We start from the raw sequence: 15148 nt of genomic DNA on the forward strand, positions 1-15148 counted from the left end.
GTTTTCGGGGGTAGACTATATACTCACCATGGCGGACGATGGGATGCTTCTGAACTTTTCCATTGGGGACTCAGTGCTCAAACCAGAGACAAAATTCAGAGGTGGTTCATGGAGGGATCGTCTTTCAGCGAAAAAAGTCGCGCAGGGAAAGCGTGCTCCGCGCTCGAGGAATTCGAGGTCAAATGGCCAGCCAACTGGAGAAAATAATCCAAATAATGAGCGCCTCGGTCCGCGAGGAGAATCCGGCCCTCGTCCGAACAAGAGGCAAAAAACCGAGGATGAAGATTTCCGTCCCTCCACATCCGCAAATAGAGAACCTCGCGAGGGTGCCCCCGGAAGAGGACCAAAGCCAAAGCAGATTATATCGTCGCTTTTTTCGTTTAATCCGACACCGAAAGATGCTACAGAGGAGGAGGATAATAAGGGAGAGGGAGAGGAGGAACAAGCCAAGCCCTCAAATGCCCCTCTCATTGATGGAATTGAGGATTTCACTGCCCTGGGTTTGGGCTCTACACTTGCTGCTCACCTTTTGACAAAGATGGAGTTGAAGGCACCAACGGCAATTCAAAAGGCATCTATACCGCAACTTTTAAAAGAAGACAGCGATGCATTCATACAGGCCCAGACCGGGTCCGGAAAAACGCTTGCATATCTTCTACCACTGGTTGAAAGGATTATGGCCCTAAGGTACAATGGCAAATCTTTATACGAGAGCAAAAATATGGATGCTGTTCATCGTGATTCAGGCTTATTTGCCATTGTTCTTGCGCCAACGAGAGAACTTTGTAAGCAAATATCTGTCGTCCTAGAGAACCTTTTGCGATGTGCGCATTGGATAGTCGCTGGCACAGTTATCGGTGGCGAGAAAAAGAAGTCTGAGAAAGCCCGATTACGGAAAGGTTTGAACATCCTTGTCGCTACCCCAGGTCGGCTTGCCGATCACTTGGATAACACTCAAGTGCTGGATGTAAGCAACGTCAGGTGGCTGGTGTTGGATGAAGGTGATCGTTTGATGGATCTTGGATTTGAGGACGAGATACAAGGGATTATGAAGAAGCTTGACACGCGGCAACGGCAGAGTTCTGTCGTTGGCTTGCCTGAGAAAAGAACGACCGTATTATGCTCCGCAACGTTGAAAATGAATGTACAGCGATTAGGAGAAATCAGTTTGAAGGATGCAGTGTACATAAAAGCTGAGCTAACGGACGAAGATGGTAAGGAGGGCTCGGAAGGTGAAGAGGCTGCTTTTACAGTTCCTGCTCAACTTAAGCAGTCATATGTTGTCGCGGCGTCGAAACTTCGTTTGGTTACTCTTACAGCTCTAATGAAGCGTACATTTGCGCGCAAAGGATCTGTCATGAAGGCTATAGTATTTGTTTCATGTGCCGACTCGGTTGAATTCCATTTCGAGGTTTTCACACGGAAAGATTCGGGTGATACGGACGCGAAAGCTGCTGATTCATCGGAAGATGACAAGGAAGAAGATGACGAAAAGGAAAACAGGGATAAGAGCAAGGCAGCGCAACATGGCACAATTCGCCCAGCGACAGCATTTTCCAATCCTTCTAACCCTGTTACTATATACAAATTGCATGGATCTCTGCAGCAATACGTTCGCACATCAACTCTGGGTGCGTTTGCTAAGAGCAAAGAGCCAGCTGTTCTCATTTGCACCGATGTCGCATCTAGAGGTCTCGATTTGCCAAATGTCGACTTGGTTGTAGAATACGATCCTGCTTTCAGCTCCGACGAGCACTTGCATCGAATTGGCCGAACAGCGCGTCTCGGTCGTGATGGTCGAGCAATGGTCTTCCTTTTACCTGGAAGTGAGGAAAATTATGTTGAAATTCTCAAGAAAGGATACCGAGATGGCGGGAAAGCCCTCACTCGCACAGACGCAAACGAGCTTTTGAAACGTGGGTTCGGTGGAAACACTGACGCTACAAGTCGTGGATGGGAGGCGAAAGCCACAGATTGGCAGCTTGATGTCGAGCGTTGGTCATTAGAAGATCCACAGTCACTAGAGCTCGCTCGAAAAGCTTTCCAGTCCCATATCCGTGCATATGCCACCCACGTTGCCGCTGAAAGAAGCTATTTCAACATCAAAGAGCTTCATCTAGGGCATTTAGCTAAGGCATTTGCTCTTCGGGACCGACCATCCAAAATTAATGTTCCGGGTCTGAGGCAGACAAAGGACGACACTAGGAAAGACTTCAAAGCTGACAGACGAGTATCCGGGAAATCGGAGAGCAATGCAAGTGACGACAAGAAGAGAAAGAAGCCCTCTTCAGGCGGCAGAGACAACGACGATAACGACGAGAAGCCACGTCCCGCAAATAGCGATGATGCAGCTCGCAAAATGCGTTCCAAGATGCGGGAGTTGGCTGGAGGCGGTGCTGGAGAGTTCAATTTGGCATGAGTTGCATTTTGGATATTGCATATAAAAAGCGTGTCTTTTGTGTTTATTTTGTTCTTTGCAAATATCGGTCGCGCATTTGTATTTCAGTAGATATCCCATAACGAGATTTTCCCGTCTTTGGAGCCCGCTGCTAGCCAATGCATCTGTTGTGCTTTTTGACTTCTCTGGCTTTGTATAATCTGAAGAGGAGACTCATTTGAGAGAGCAACCTGGGTATCCGCGCTAGCATTATGCGCTGTGTTCGATTCGTTTGATGCGTAGAAATTGGACAGAGAGGACAGTACTTCAGCAAAAGCAACAGCATAACATCCTTCCTTATGCCACTTTAACACGGCGAGCTCTTTCATAGTCTTGCATGAATAAACACGTATGCGAGAATCCCAGCCAGCAGTTGCAAAAATCTTTTGATCTTCTCGTACGCGAAGTCCCTGTTGTCCGGAATGTTTGGTGTTGAGAACTTTTAATGGAGTTGTCTCCACCACCGCTGCTGTTGGGCCTAAGGAGTCGACGGAAGAAATGGGATGCTTCACAATAAGGGAATCGGCGGAGGAGGTCAAGAAAAACGACTTGTCGGCTGCAAAATTTACACTGTCCAATGATAGAACTGGCTGACTGTGAGGTCGAGACACATAAATCCTTTCCCATTTCCACAATGTGGACATATCCGTGATAGACCTTCGGATGTGAACCATGACTTGGCCATCTTCGTAGCCCGATAGCACGTAAAGCTGGTTTTGAGTAGTAAGCAATATATTGACAGCCATTACCATACCTGTTTGAATTGAAGTGTCTGCCGCGATAGTGGATACACGTTTCTCCGAAGGAAGATGGAAAATATCAATAGCGCCAGAGTTAAGTGCATTTGGGACGGCAAAATACACAGATAGAGCATTTTCAACACTTTCACTACGCGAGGAATCGCCTGGGTCAACCTCAGGTGCTCGTGCAGCTACCGCCTCCCGAAAATAGCAAAGGGAGAAAGCGCAGAAGTTAAGTGCGTTAACTGGCAGCGAATGCACAAGCCAGGGCTCTGCAGGCAACACTTCTCGGCGTGAAGAATCGTTAACTTGGTTCCTTTCGACTGGCAAAATACGATTGAGTAACAACTCGTCCGCTGAGGATTTGATTCGCCACACCCGAAGCTTATGATCTCTACCGTGACTAGATGCGCGTTTCTCATTAGCTGGATATATGTATCGGTAAAGGAGTAGGAAGAATCATACGTAAATATTTCCATTCCCTGCCCTGAACACATATATCCCTTGACCTCCAAGACCGCTCCCTCGTGGGCTTTCCATACCGCCCGCGGGCGTTTGGTGGTTACATCCCAAACTACGATCCACCCCTCAGCGTCCGCTGAGATGAGGCGAGTATTGCCGGCAAAGAAATGAAGAGCGTGGATAGCAGATGCGTGACCCCGAAGGATATACCGCGGGGTAGCAGGGGGGTTACTCTGTTCGACAATAGTTGACATTGATGCTTAGAGCGGTCTTGAAATTGGATGGTCGAGGTGTTGTCGTTATAATGTTGTCGTGATTGGATGGTGGGTTTTCGTTGATTACAAATGGATGCCTTGTTGCCTTATCGTTGCCTGGACTTCCAAAATGTCAACAAGGAAAATTAAATAGATACACCTAGCCTAGCTCTTGAATATTTGAAAATTAATGGGGAAGATTTTATAGCAAATGGAAAATCTTTCACACTATTTCTATCGCTGTTTAAAACAAACTATAGCTCGTCTCGTGAAACCAATAGCACAAATCATACAGTATAAACAGGGAAAGAGTTAACAAACTTGTCCAAAGTAAGATCCAACATTGAATTTTTCTGTGTAAGAATGTTCGCACAAATCGTGTCTAGCATGTAACGTGATGTTCATAAATATCGTTGTAGCCAATGAAAGTGACCTGTTGTACGAGGAGTCAAAGTAAAGCCACAAACACTTTTCTTTAAAAATAATACAAAATCAAGAAGCTAATTAGGTTTAGTTAGTATGAAGGTAATGGTAATCATTAGTATGAGTGTGCGGGGCAACATAATAGTCCTGGTATGGATGATTTGCCATAGAAAAGTCAGCTGCTGCCATCGTGGGGTTGACTATTCCAGAAGGTAGCTTCGGATGTGTGGAAGACGTTGCTGTCTCAGAATTTAGCAATAGATTGCTACTTATGGGAGTAGAGCCTCTGGTTTCGGACTGGTGCCATCCCCATTTTTCTTGTAGCTCGCTTTTTAGAAAGTCAATACGCCAACCGGCCTCCTTGATGATTTTGTCGAGAATGTCTAGTAATTCTTGTTGGGCATCACGAGAAACCAGACACTCTGCAGCAATTGCAAGACAACGAATTGACATCGTAGCAACTCCACTGTGACAGGTCAGCTGTTGTAGGCAAACAGAATTAAAGTAATATTTGAAGTACCGGTCTTTGACATGCGCAACAATGCCGCAAATATCATAAGCATGCCTTTGTTGCTTATCCCGCATTTCTGGACTGAATTCTGGTTCAATTGGGTGTATTTTAGCCAAAAGAACACAGGCAGTATGATAAAAGAGACGACCGACGATTGCAGGTCGCTTGATAAGCCTGGAAGAATAAAAGATGAAATCTGTAAGTGGATGATCATGCTTGGATTGCAGGATGACTTACCAGATCTCCGGGAATGCCGATTTCGATGTTGTTTGCCATGATTGAAGGTAGCCCATGGGCATCATCGAATGCGGTACACATTTCGCCCATTCATCGCACCACCTTTGATAAGTATTCCATTCATGGCAACGCTGCTGAATTCGCATCTGATGTGTATGACGATCTAGCTCTTGAAATTCAGGAATGCTTGCCCGGAAGTTAGCCACCTTCGCACAAATATAGACCATTCTATGTGTCCACAGCTCTTCATCGCCGAATAGACTTTGCGAAGGGGTAAGTTCTGATTCCATGTCCATACCCCAAGAATCAGGATTCCAGGCCATCTGCCAATTAAAATGAAGACAGCTCAATAACTCCACACCAACATTCAGCCAGAAACAAGCGTTGCCTATCCCAGAAGCCTTGCCATCCCACCGACACTCCTTGATGAGGGCTCTAGCACCAGCAATATGATTCATTCGCTGCATTGGGTCTTTGCACATCAGTTCGTAAGAATTCAGGATGACGGCAGCAATGGCACAGAGAACAGAGTCCCTATCCGGATTTTTCAAATGTGTCATTAATTCCCGAGATGCAGTGTTATAATAATGAAGTGCTCTATCCTCACTGAAAGACGCATTGACAAGATGAAGATGTTGCGCCCCACATGCCATCATGGCGTTAAGGAGCATGGGCTCGCTAAGCGCACGAAGAGGTAGTTTTTGTGTAAACTGAGAGAGGTCAGCTATATGACGGGGCTACAGAGACTGTTCACATTAACTTACATGGCAGTGGATATTCATCGAGTCCATCCATAAACCTACTTCCTCCACAAAGACTTGCATAAGAAGAACTTCCTCGGGACTGTTGAGATAGGGGCGTGTGTCGGAAGACGACACTGAAGGCTTCGGCAGGAAATTAGATTGTTGAATAAAAGACTGCGTAGTGTACTGCGTATTGTTGAAAAGAGGCTCATGTATTTCATGATGGTTAGCACCGGAGTAGGACGGAAGAATAGGAGGCGATGCCGGCAAAGGTTGTCGTTGGAGTACAGGCGCATTTAAAATATCGGATAGATCGAATTGAGAGGTGGTTTCTTTGGGGTTCTCGCTATGATGATTCAAAGTAGGGTATCTCTCGTAACCCCCAACATATTCGGACGCAATTTCTCTCGACTCGTCCTGGAAATTGAAACGAGTACCAGGTGGTGGGGTAACATCATAAGGAGGAGACACTGTTTGCGTATCGATGAAATTGAGGCGTATGCCACGCTTGCATACTCTTCCGGATTTTGAGCAATTTTGGCATCTTGGTAAGGTTTCATCGCATTTCAAATGACGCTCTCGACAGGTCAGACAGCCCGTTCGAACTCTTTTGGCCTTTGTGTTTTCAGAAACCTCACGGGGTTTTAGTGGTGGTTCGTCTAGGTTCTTCGAAGGACCCCTGCGAATTTCAACATCCGGTTGTGCTACATGTGGTTGGTCCTGGTGTTCAGACGACCGTCCCGTCTCGAGTGAAGGATTCCGCATTGCGCGCCGCGGTGTAAACTAAACTATCGCCCTAAATCCCTGGGCGCGTCGAACTCTGGCAGCGAAGTGCTAGTTACTACCCAGAGGAAGCCAGTACCCTGAACTGAGGATTGTGAAGACTCGAGATTATCAGGAGCGGCATAGGATACGTTTTGCACGATACATAATGATTGTCAGCCCCTACATGCATGCGCAGAGGACATAGCCTGGGGATCGTTTCAATAAGTCAGGTTGATGTTGCCATGAGAGGTTCTAAACTAATCGCTGAAGGGTGTTTTGCGCGGAGAAGGATGGTGATGTGGTCGCGAGACGGACAGGTTGTTAATGGGGCTGATTAGATCCGGTGTGTCAGTGTGTTCGAAGATACAAAGCTATATAGAGACGATAAATTAGCCATTGAAAGATATTATCAATATTCTCCGACAGCTGAAAACGAATGTTACCCACTGTGGCATGTGCTGTGCCGACGAGAGCAAGCAAACGGGTACTCAACAACAACAAGAAGGACCGGAGTAAATAAGCGAGTTAAATGCGCAATATATCTGATATAACAATCCCGAATTGGATCTAGTATGGACGAAGATGTGAGGGAGGTCGAGTAATCGGTTAATATCGCGAGGTTGAGATCTCGAATCGCAGCTTGGTTGTAGATAGAGGGAGAGGGGGCAAGTGTAGCCGAGTGCCGCTAGGCCGCATCTGGAATGGGCTCTCCTCTGCCCTTTTGCCTGCGGATTCATCTTTATTATCTTTTACATGTGATCCCATATAATGTTAACTAACAGAGATGGATTCTACTCAAAACATCTATCCGAAATTTGAAATCATACACATACTTCAAGATAGAAATGGGAGATGAATATGTGAGAAGCCGACTAGTTGACTGATTTCACTCCATCCATCGATTTTACAGTGCAACAACAAGTTTCCATCCACTTACTTTCATTACATCATTCATGACTTCGGGATCTGCTCAAAACAATGCCCAGCCACCTTCAAGCTCACGGTCAACTTATATTTGCCTTACTCAACTAGCTCTGCGAGCGCAGGAAGGATCGATTTCCCACGTCATGGAGAAGAAAGAGCAATCTTTAGGGGTGCCGGTTAGCCATTGTATGAAAGTGAATAGCCAAGGTACTCACCGAACTGCGAGAGCAAAGACGGTAGATAGTGTGTCTGTGTCTTGCGTTTTCCAATTTTAATTCAAGACTACCCCGAGAAGCGTGTAAATCTTGTTATCAAGCTCTGTGAGCTCTAGCAGTATCCTTGAGTTCTGTTAAGGGCCGCAGACGTCTCTGTGGCAATTCACAAAGGATAATTCTAAGATCAAATTTTAGACTTTGATGCCAATAACGTATCCAAATTAAAGTTATGATCACTCTTACCTCTCCAATGTCGAAATAGCCCAGGCCACAATCGTCCTCTCCATTTCCATTGACCAAGACCCGTGATTTCCCACTGCGGCCCTCGAAATATCTATTGGCGGTTTTCCAATCCTCAAAATCCGTGCCATGCCTATGCACGACATTACAGAAATGTATGCGGCTTCTAGGCGGCCAGAGATATACTCATATGCTGCGATAAGGAATGCAACTTGAACTAGATGCAAAGATGTGTCGACGATGGCTTATACTTGTGACATAAGTGCTTTGGTAGTCTTGTAGATAGACTCTCTATTGAGGGCATGCAATTGAAGGCTAGTCTTCGGCTCCTGAGGTTCAGTGACGAGCAGCATTCCAATGAGCAGAATGGAGTAGCCAGCAGGTGGGGAAGTAACTGTGTCTTCAAACCTCAATAACACTTGGTGGAATAGCTCGGCTGATACTATTGGAAGCAAGCAGTCGAAGGTCCGCAAGTAGTGTTTGGCCGATACCCTCCGGTGTGAGGTTTGCGGCGCGGATAACACTACAAACATACTGATAGGCATGTTTGTCAATTGACTGTTGTGATGTACAATTCATGGGTCGCAAGATAGGATTAACCCAGGCTTGTCTCGTCTCTAGCTCATTCCAGGAACTAACTAAAGATGGCTGAGGTGGAATTGCCACAAAATTTCTACCAGGATGGTATGTGCGACGTCCTCCTTCTCTTGGTTTTGGGGTCCCATAGTTGCATAATATTTTCTTTTTTTGGGCAAAATCCACAGGCAGATAATAATTTGTCACGGATTTTTTTCCTCAGCGCACAGGTTTGGCAGACTTTATGAGCGCGTTCAACCTCACCCATCTCTTTATCTATCAGCCCGTTGCGTGTACGGCCAAATCACAATTCTACAATATGGCTGAAGGATCATTGGTGATTAGCGCTGACTTGAAATTTTCTCGTTGATGATGAATACCAAAAAGCGGCCGCCACTAACTATTTATGTGCGATCCCAATAGAACCAACAGATTGAAGATTTGCGGAGAGTAACTATACCCCAGAAAGAGACGAATGACGTTTCACTGGAATTTGGATCCGTCAAACTAGTTTCAAATGTACGGCCGCCGCTAATTCATTATAGCAAGTGTATTATAGAATGAAATTTATGTTTCAAAGATGAATGAGAATTCACCATGATCGGGTAAGCAAATGTATTAAAAGGTTTATTTGCCATTAAACCTGGGATAGTGCAGTGCTGTTATTTTAATTTCAATACAGACACCAGAACAATCGTAGAACAATGACTTGAGGGTGCTCAATCAGAGGATGTGGCTCCCGGTTCCCTGTCTATCGCTTACCTGCTGCTCCTTATGCTAGATAATCTCCAAATCGTAATAGATATATTTGATAGTATCAACCTCGAGTGAGCTAGGTACTTATCCCTTCCCTCTTCCCTCTTCCCTCTTCCCTCTTCCCTCTTCCCTCTTCCCTCTTCCCCCCTCCCCCATTCCTTTTAGGAATCATTCACCATTAAGAAAAACACAAATGGTGTCTTAAGAGAAAGTCTCCTTGAACATGAGGAAGACCTCACTCGGGAATATAATCACGAAGGATAATCCTTGTATAGCCACTAAGTTCATCTACAGGATCCCAGTAAAGTTGCCAAATTCCCGTCACATCTGTTTCCTTAACGTAAAAATATTGAAGCTCGTTCCCGTTGGTTTCCTCATAGAAGGCGTATGTCTCGTAAAAGGACCACCTATCGGTTACGACACCAGAGGGGGTACTACTACCTGTAAAGCCTAACGGCAGAGGGGTCGTGGTGTCGGGACGGATATACAGCAGGGTATTTTCGGGGAGTGTCACGCCATTTGTTACCGCTTTGGCCGACAATGTTCCAGGGTTGGATGAGTAGTCAACTATATCACGGATCAACAAACACTTAACATTTGAAAAAAAGGAAAGGTACTTACAAGTCACATCAGTGACAACAGAGCCAGTCCAAGCAGAGGAGTCCCCGAAGTATGCGAGACCTATGGATATACCATTTATTCAGGGATTAATTGAATATCAAAACCGGGCACTCACCATCAGCATAGAAGAGCTGTCGAATAGTACTATCATTGTAGCCGTAGAGAGTAATAGTGTTTCCATCATTAGTCTGTTCGCCAAGCGGATGCGATATAGCTTTGGTGGTAAGCAACAACACCCCGTAGAGAGCGGAAGGGATCTTCATGGTGACTTAGGGTCAAAGGGAAGATCAGAGTTCTAGAATAATTTGTTCCTGGGATTACTGCAGGTTTAATTCACATGGGCACTCATCTATATATGTTAGACCTCTGTAAGGGTGAATTTCAATCTTGATCATCATGCAATAAGCTTATGAGTTAAATTACGAATCTCTTACTGAGAAAGCTAATGGCTTTCGGGTTTCACTGCAAGATATCATTGTTACTGCAGGTCAGCGACATGATACTCCAGCTCAGTGCGGCTTTAATGCATATTACCGATGACGACTTCTTTCGAGACTAATACCAACTTATGGCCCCAAACAAGGTAAAAAGAACCTAGCCCATAACACCCAAAAGGCGTTTTGCCGCGCAACTAACAAACACCCCAATGCTGTGAATCACCACTGAAGTATTTCCTCTTTCGACTGCCAAAATCTAGAAACCTCAGAAGACAGGGTTCGGGACGAAATTGACAATGGTACAGCCTCAATTCTATGGTGAATTTAGTCCTTGATCCTTTATGTTCAAAATAGGGAGTCTCACCCCTTCGAGTCCTGATCAGACAACTTAATACGGCGGGATATGCATCCGTGTTGAGTCTAGTTAGCTCGCCACGCCGTGGAATGGTGGTAAGGGCAAATTAATATAGCCTCATGCAACTGACAGAAGACTTTATCTTGGCATGTACATATTTCGGTGTATTTCCACATCATACACGAATGAAAGCTTAATCATTCCGCCGACGCTAACTACTACTTTGGGGGCTCATTTTCGTTAAGGGCAGATTATGTATGTAGTCATAGTAATAAAACACTAAGACCCGATTAATTAATATTGCTAATGACTGGACCAAGTTCAGGCCTATTCCAGTGGATAAAGGATAAGCAACATCTATAGGTTAAACATAATGGAAGAGAGTCACGCAATTCACCTCATAGATACTCCAAAATGGCGAATACTCAGTCTACTAAAGTATGAATCAGCACTAATAATAGGAGGCGAAACGACCCATATCCGCCATATCGCTCAATTCTGCCACTCGAGCTGTTATTTGCGTAGCATTTCGTAGATACAACCAAATCTCAATCGAGAGAGAGATCGATGCTACGTTACCGCTGTCACAGTTCTGTCGGCGGCCGCGGGAGGCCGTCTATAAGTGCCACTCGGAGGCCAAGCTTAGTGGGCCCTTAGAGGCCGAGGAGGCCCCCAAGGCGCGCATTTTAGCGGACCCCCGGGGACACTCGGGTCCTAGTGCACCGACAGGATACCGCCAGAGAGATGCGTAGGGCCGACTTGTGGAGGTGGCAGGTCATGGAGGTCCTACTATCTAATATTATTGAATTTATTGGGCTAGTATATAATAGATTTATTTTAAAAATAAATATTAAAAATTTAAGATATTTTGTAAATACTTTCAGATATAATAATATAAAGGGATAAATCTAGAAGCCTTGTCGCAAGTAGGCAAGTGGAAGAAATCTCTAAAGCGCAACCAAACGCACCCAAATGGGCATAAAGGAGAACTAAGAACTCTATAAATACAAATATAAGGTGCCTCACTCTTACTAATAACATGAAACCGCGCCTCGCGCATACTAAATAATCAGAAAGAAGGCGCTACAACGCAGCGCAGCGGCACTAGATCTGCATAACAGGAATGATGTCTATGGCCTGGCTAGGCTTAGTTAATCTATGGTAAGGGGTATGACATAACCACAAATGAGATTTAATTTAATAACGTATTGGTGAAGCAGCGCTTATATCTCTGCACTCCCTACATCTTGATCAGATCACTCCGAGGTTTCATGGGTCTTCTCTATTCTCAAGGTGACACAGTTCTCATCCAGTATACAGTTTCGTACCAACAATACCTTCATTTCACATAGTCAGTTTGGGCACAGAGCCTAATTGTTGGTCTAGTATTAAAACGAAACAATTGCCTCGGAACTTTAGTCAAGGATTGAATGAACTTGCTGTTCGATATTTTCGGCTTGAGAGCAAACCAGTCTAGCTCTCAAACACCTGCTACGGCTATCCAAAAGAAAGAGTTTAAATTGAATTTACCTTCAGGAATCGCCGCAACTGGAAATTGTGCTCCTGCCACATTACCTTTGCAAAGAAGCGCCTAGACCTCGCCAACATATAGAAGAAATTGTTGAATAATATCTAGTTTCCTAGGACTAGAAAGTATTGCACGCATTTCAATCTAGAGAAAAGTCTGATAGAAGTTAATCAAGCTACTCATATTATGGCGAATGCTGTAAACTAATGACGGTATTTATGAATGCGAAGACTGTGGATTTAAACTATCTAGGTGCAAAAATTGAAGTTGGCATATGTAATACGAATAAGCAAAACGCTTATTCATATGCACCCCTACCATAGCTGTCATCATTTACATCGGATTCTCCGTCATCACCTGGGGGGTGGTTGTAGGAATTCTTATTGGAGTCGTTGTTGTCATCGATTTTCTTGATCCTAAGATACGGCTGGGGCTGTTGATACGTGCGTCCTAAATGTCACTGCGTACACCCAATCTAATTTTTTTGGGAGATAGTTGAATATTCTATTTCCTAATATTTTACTAGTGAATCTAGTACTTTACTTTACTATATAGAAATTTCCAGGTTTTTGGTCACATTCCCCCCGCCTCTTCTCCCCGGACATTCGGTAGTGTAACCCTAACCATGAGACCCTTGTATTAAGGGTATAGCGTCAACTATCACGCAAAATTGGTTTAATTGGTTCTTGCTCCTCATTTGTAAGATTTGAAGTGCATTGAAGTCCGTTCTCCATATCCTGGTCATGAAAATGGACCAACTGATGTTTCAATTATCTTGAGCGACGCGAAATTAATGAGGTCACTGTAAAGGGTTAGACTGCTTATGCTAATCCTTGTCTGTCAACTCGGATCTCAACACTTGGCGTTCTTTCTTATTTTTTGATCTAATTATGCGTTATTGCTGCTTCACTCTCATCAGACCGTAGTCGCATGTCTGCAACATTGAAATAAACCGAACCCCTTGCATCTATCAGCTACCACTCGATTTTTCCAGACTTAGTTTGGGTGCTATTGTTTGCTGTTCTGCTCCTCGTCAAAGGTGCTTTTCGAGACAAGTTATTCTGTATCAATTGATATAACCCCAAAATGGAAGATGGCTTCCTCTTACTATTTTGTGATTGCGACACTGGTAGCTACTTGTCTACACGTGATAAACGCCGCGTCTACTAGCGACTTCCAAGCAAAATGTCTCTCGTTGAAGCCTAGGCAGTACATCCGCAACTCAACGCGTACAGTCTTAGAATATGTACCTGGAGGGACCAATCTTACTTTCCCTGACAATGTCGCTTCTTGTTCGCGGCCCAACCAGGTTGTTGCGTCTGATATATGTCGGCTTGCATTAAGCATTCCAACATCCCATCGGTCAAGCATTACCTTTGAAGCGTGGCTGCCTCGCGACTGGACTGGTCGGTTCTTGGGAACTGGAAATGGCGGTATTGATGGCTGTAAGCTCTTCTGCTACTCAGTGGAACCACCTTAATTAACTATATACTACCCCACAGGCATAAAATATGAAGATCTGGCGTATGGCTCATCGCAGGGGTTTGCAACGGTCGGGTCGAACAACGGGCACAATGGTACTACTGCCATCGCCATGCTGAACAACCTTGATGTCACCACAGACTTTGCGTGGAGATCGTATGTTCACTCCTTTTAAAACAAGCTCTGCAAAAAACACTAAAAAACTTCTCAGACTGCATAAAATGGTGACGTCTGGCAAGAAATTGACTAAGGCGTTCTATCAAAAATCACCCACAAAGTCTTACTATATGGGATGCTCATTAGGCGGTCGGCAAGGCATCAAAGCCGCGGAGATATTCCCCCATGATTTCGATGGAATTGTGGCCGGGTCTCCGGCCGTCGATTTTAACAATCTGGTTTCATGGAGGGCAAGTTTCTTCCCAATCACAGGATCTGTCAATTCAAGCAACTTTATTACAGCTGATACATGGGATACATTAATCCACAATGAGGTTCTCAATCAATGCGATGGCCTCGACGGCGTTCTTGACGGCATTATTGAGGATCCAACAATTTGTAGCTTTCGTCCGGAGGCCATGGCGTGTTCTGGACCAACTAATACAACAGATTGTTTAACGCCAACTCAAGTGGAGATAGTGAAGAGAGTATTTAGTCCATTCCTCCGCGAAGACGGCGAACTCATCTATCCGGCCATGCAGCCTGGGAGTGAAATCTATGCTGCAGAGAAGCTATATGCTGGTGCACCATTTTCCTATTCAGATGTAGGTTCATATTTATGCGTTTTTTTCTCTCTCTTTCTCTCTTTTTTTTCAAACTAACGAAAACTGAAGGACTGGTTCAAATATGTCGTCTATAGTAATCCTAATTGGAACGCCTCTACATTCAATCTCAAAGACACCGCTGCTGCTGAAGCGTTGAACCCAGGCGATATCCAAACCTGGCCCTCTTCTCTGGCCACCTTTCAGTCGATAGGCGGCAAAATGATCTCATTTCACGGCCAACAAGACAATCAGATTACGTCTTTCAACACGCCTCGCTTCTACGACCATCTCCTGCGGGGCATGCGGGCAACAACGTCTGAATTAGACGAGTTTTTCCGTTTTTTTCGAATCTCTGGAATGTATCATTGCAACTCGGGTCCCGGGGCATGGGTTCTTGGTCAGGGCGGCGGGGCTTCTGCTAAAGGAATCCCATTCGTGCCGCAGAACAATGTGCTCGCAGCGTTGGTCGCCTGGGTTGAGAACGGCACTGCACCAGAGACTATCACAGGAACGAAGTTCAAAAACGATGATCCCACTCAGGGGATTTCTTTACAGCGGTCTCATTGCAAATACCCACTAAGAAATACGTATCTTGGTGGCAATTCCTCCCGTCCAGAAAGCTGGGCTTGCTTGCCAACGGGAACCATCGAACTTTAGAGAGCACCCCAATGTTGATATTGT

The 15148-nt window shown here is 45.0% G+C and overlaps 5 protein-coding genes across 5 annotated transcripts; 2 read left to right on the forward strand and 3 right to left on the reverse strand.

Moving 5' to 3' along the window:
- Window positions 1-28: 28 nt before the first annotated feature.
- BGW36DRAFT_285017 (putative ATP dependent RNA helicase) lies at window positions 29-2419 on the forward strand (the record flags this gene model as incomplete). The annotated part of the gene is made up of 1 exon (XM_046210283.1): window positions 29-2419. The coding sequence occupies one exon, from the start codon at window positions 29-31 to the stop codon at window positions 2417-2419; it is 2391 nt and encodes a 796-aa protein (XP_046078076.1).
- An 83-nt stretch (window positions 2420-2502) lies between these two features.
- On the reverse strand, window positions 2503-3893 carry BGW36DRAFT_353863 (WD repeat protein; the record flags this gene model as incomplete). Its single annotated transcript, XM_046213473.1, has 2 exons — window positions 2503-3580; window positions 3643-3893. 2 exons carry the CDS (start codon window positions 3891-3893, stop codon window positions 2503-2505), a joined length of 1329 nt encoding a protein of 442 aa, XP_046078077.1.
- A 510-nt stretch (window positions 3894-4403) lies between these two features.
- BGW36DRAFT_286242 (putative C6 transcription factor) lies at window positions 4404-6572 on the reverse strand (the record flags this gene model as incomplete). The annotated part of the gene is made up of 4 exons (XM_046210394.1): window positions 4404-4782; window positions 4837-5001; window positions 5065-5774; window positions 5829-6572. The coding sequence occupies 4 exons, from the start codon at window positions 6570-6572 to the stop codon at window positions 4404-4406; spliced, it is 1998 nt and encodes a 665-aa protein (XP_046078078.1).
- A 2850-nt stretch (window positions 6573-9422) lies between these two features.
- BGW36DRAFT_403036 (uncharacterized protein) lies at window positions 9423-10216 on the reverse strand. Its single transcript, XM_046218876.1, has 3 exons — window positions 10020-10216; window positions 9905-9964; window positions 9423-9850 (listed from the first exon to the last, which is right to left on the reverse strand). Exons 1-3 carry the CDS (start codon window positions 10165-10167, stop codon window positions 9519-9521), a joined length of 540 nt encoding a protein of 179 aa, XP_046078079.1. The 5' UTR covers window positions 10168-10216; the 3' UTR covers window positions 9423-9518.
- Window positions 10217-13317: 3101 nt separating this feature from the next.
- On the forward strand, window positions 13318-15124 carry BGW36DRAFT_353867 (Tannase/feruloyl esterase; the record flags this gene model as incomplete). The annotated part of the gene is made up of 4 exons (XM_046213474.1): window positions 13318-13669; window positions 13727-13862; window positions 13918-14467; window positions 14537-15124. The coding sequence occupies 4 exons, from the start codon at window positions 13318-13320 to the stop codon at window positions 15122-15124; spliced, it is 1626 nt and encodes a 541-aa protein (XP_046078080.1).
- Between the last annotated feature and the right edge of the window lie 24 nt (window positions 15125-15148).

Source organism: Talaromyces proteolyticus (genome assembly GCF_021365285.1).
Source record: "Talaromyces proteolyticus strain PMI_201 chromosome Unknown BGW36scaffold_1, whole genome shotgun sequence".
Lineage (NCBI taxonomy): Eukaryota > Fungi > Ascomycota > Eurotiomycetes > Eurotiales > Trichocomaceae > Talaromyces > Talaromyces proteolyticus.

What these genes read in the sequence shown, in the direction of transcription:
- BGW36DRAFT_403036 (XM_046218876.1), bottom strand. Translation starts at nt 10,167, where the DNA reads ATGAAGATCCCTTCCGCTCTCTACGGGGTGTTGTTGCTTACCACCAAA. An exon ending in ACAGCTCTTCTATGCTGATG is followed by an intron (nt 9,965 to 10,019) that starts GTGAGTGCCCGG and finishes GTATATCCATAG; the next exon opens with GTCTCGCATACTTCGGGGAC. An exon ending in TGTTGTCACTGATGTGACTT is followed by an intron (nt 9,851 to 9,904) that starts GTAAGTACCTTT and finishes TCCGTGATATAG; the next exon opens with TTGACTACTCATCCAACCCT.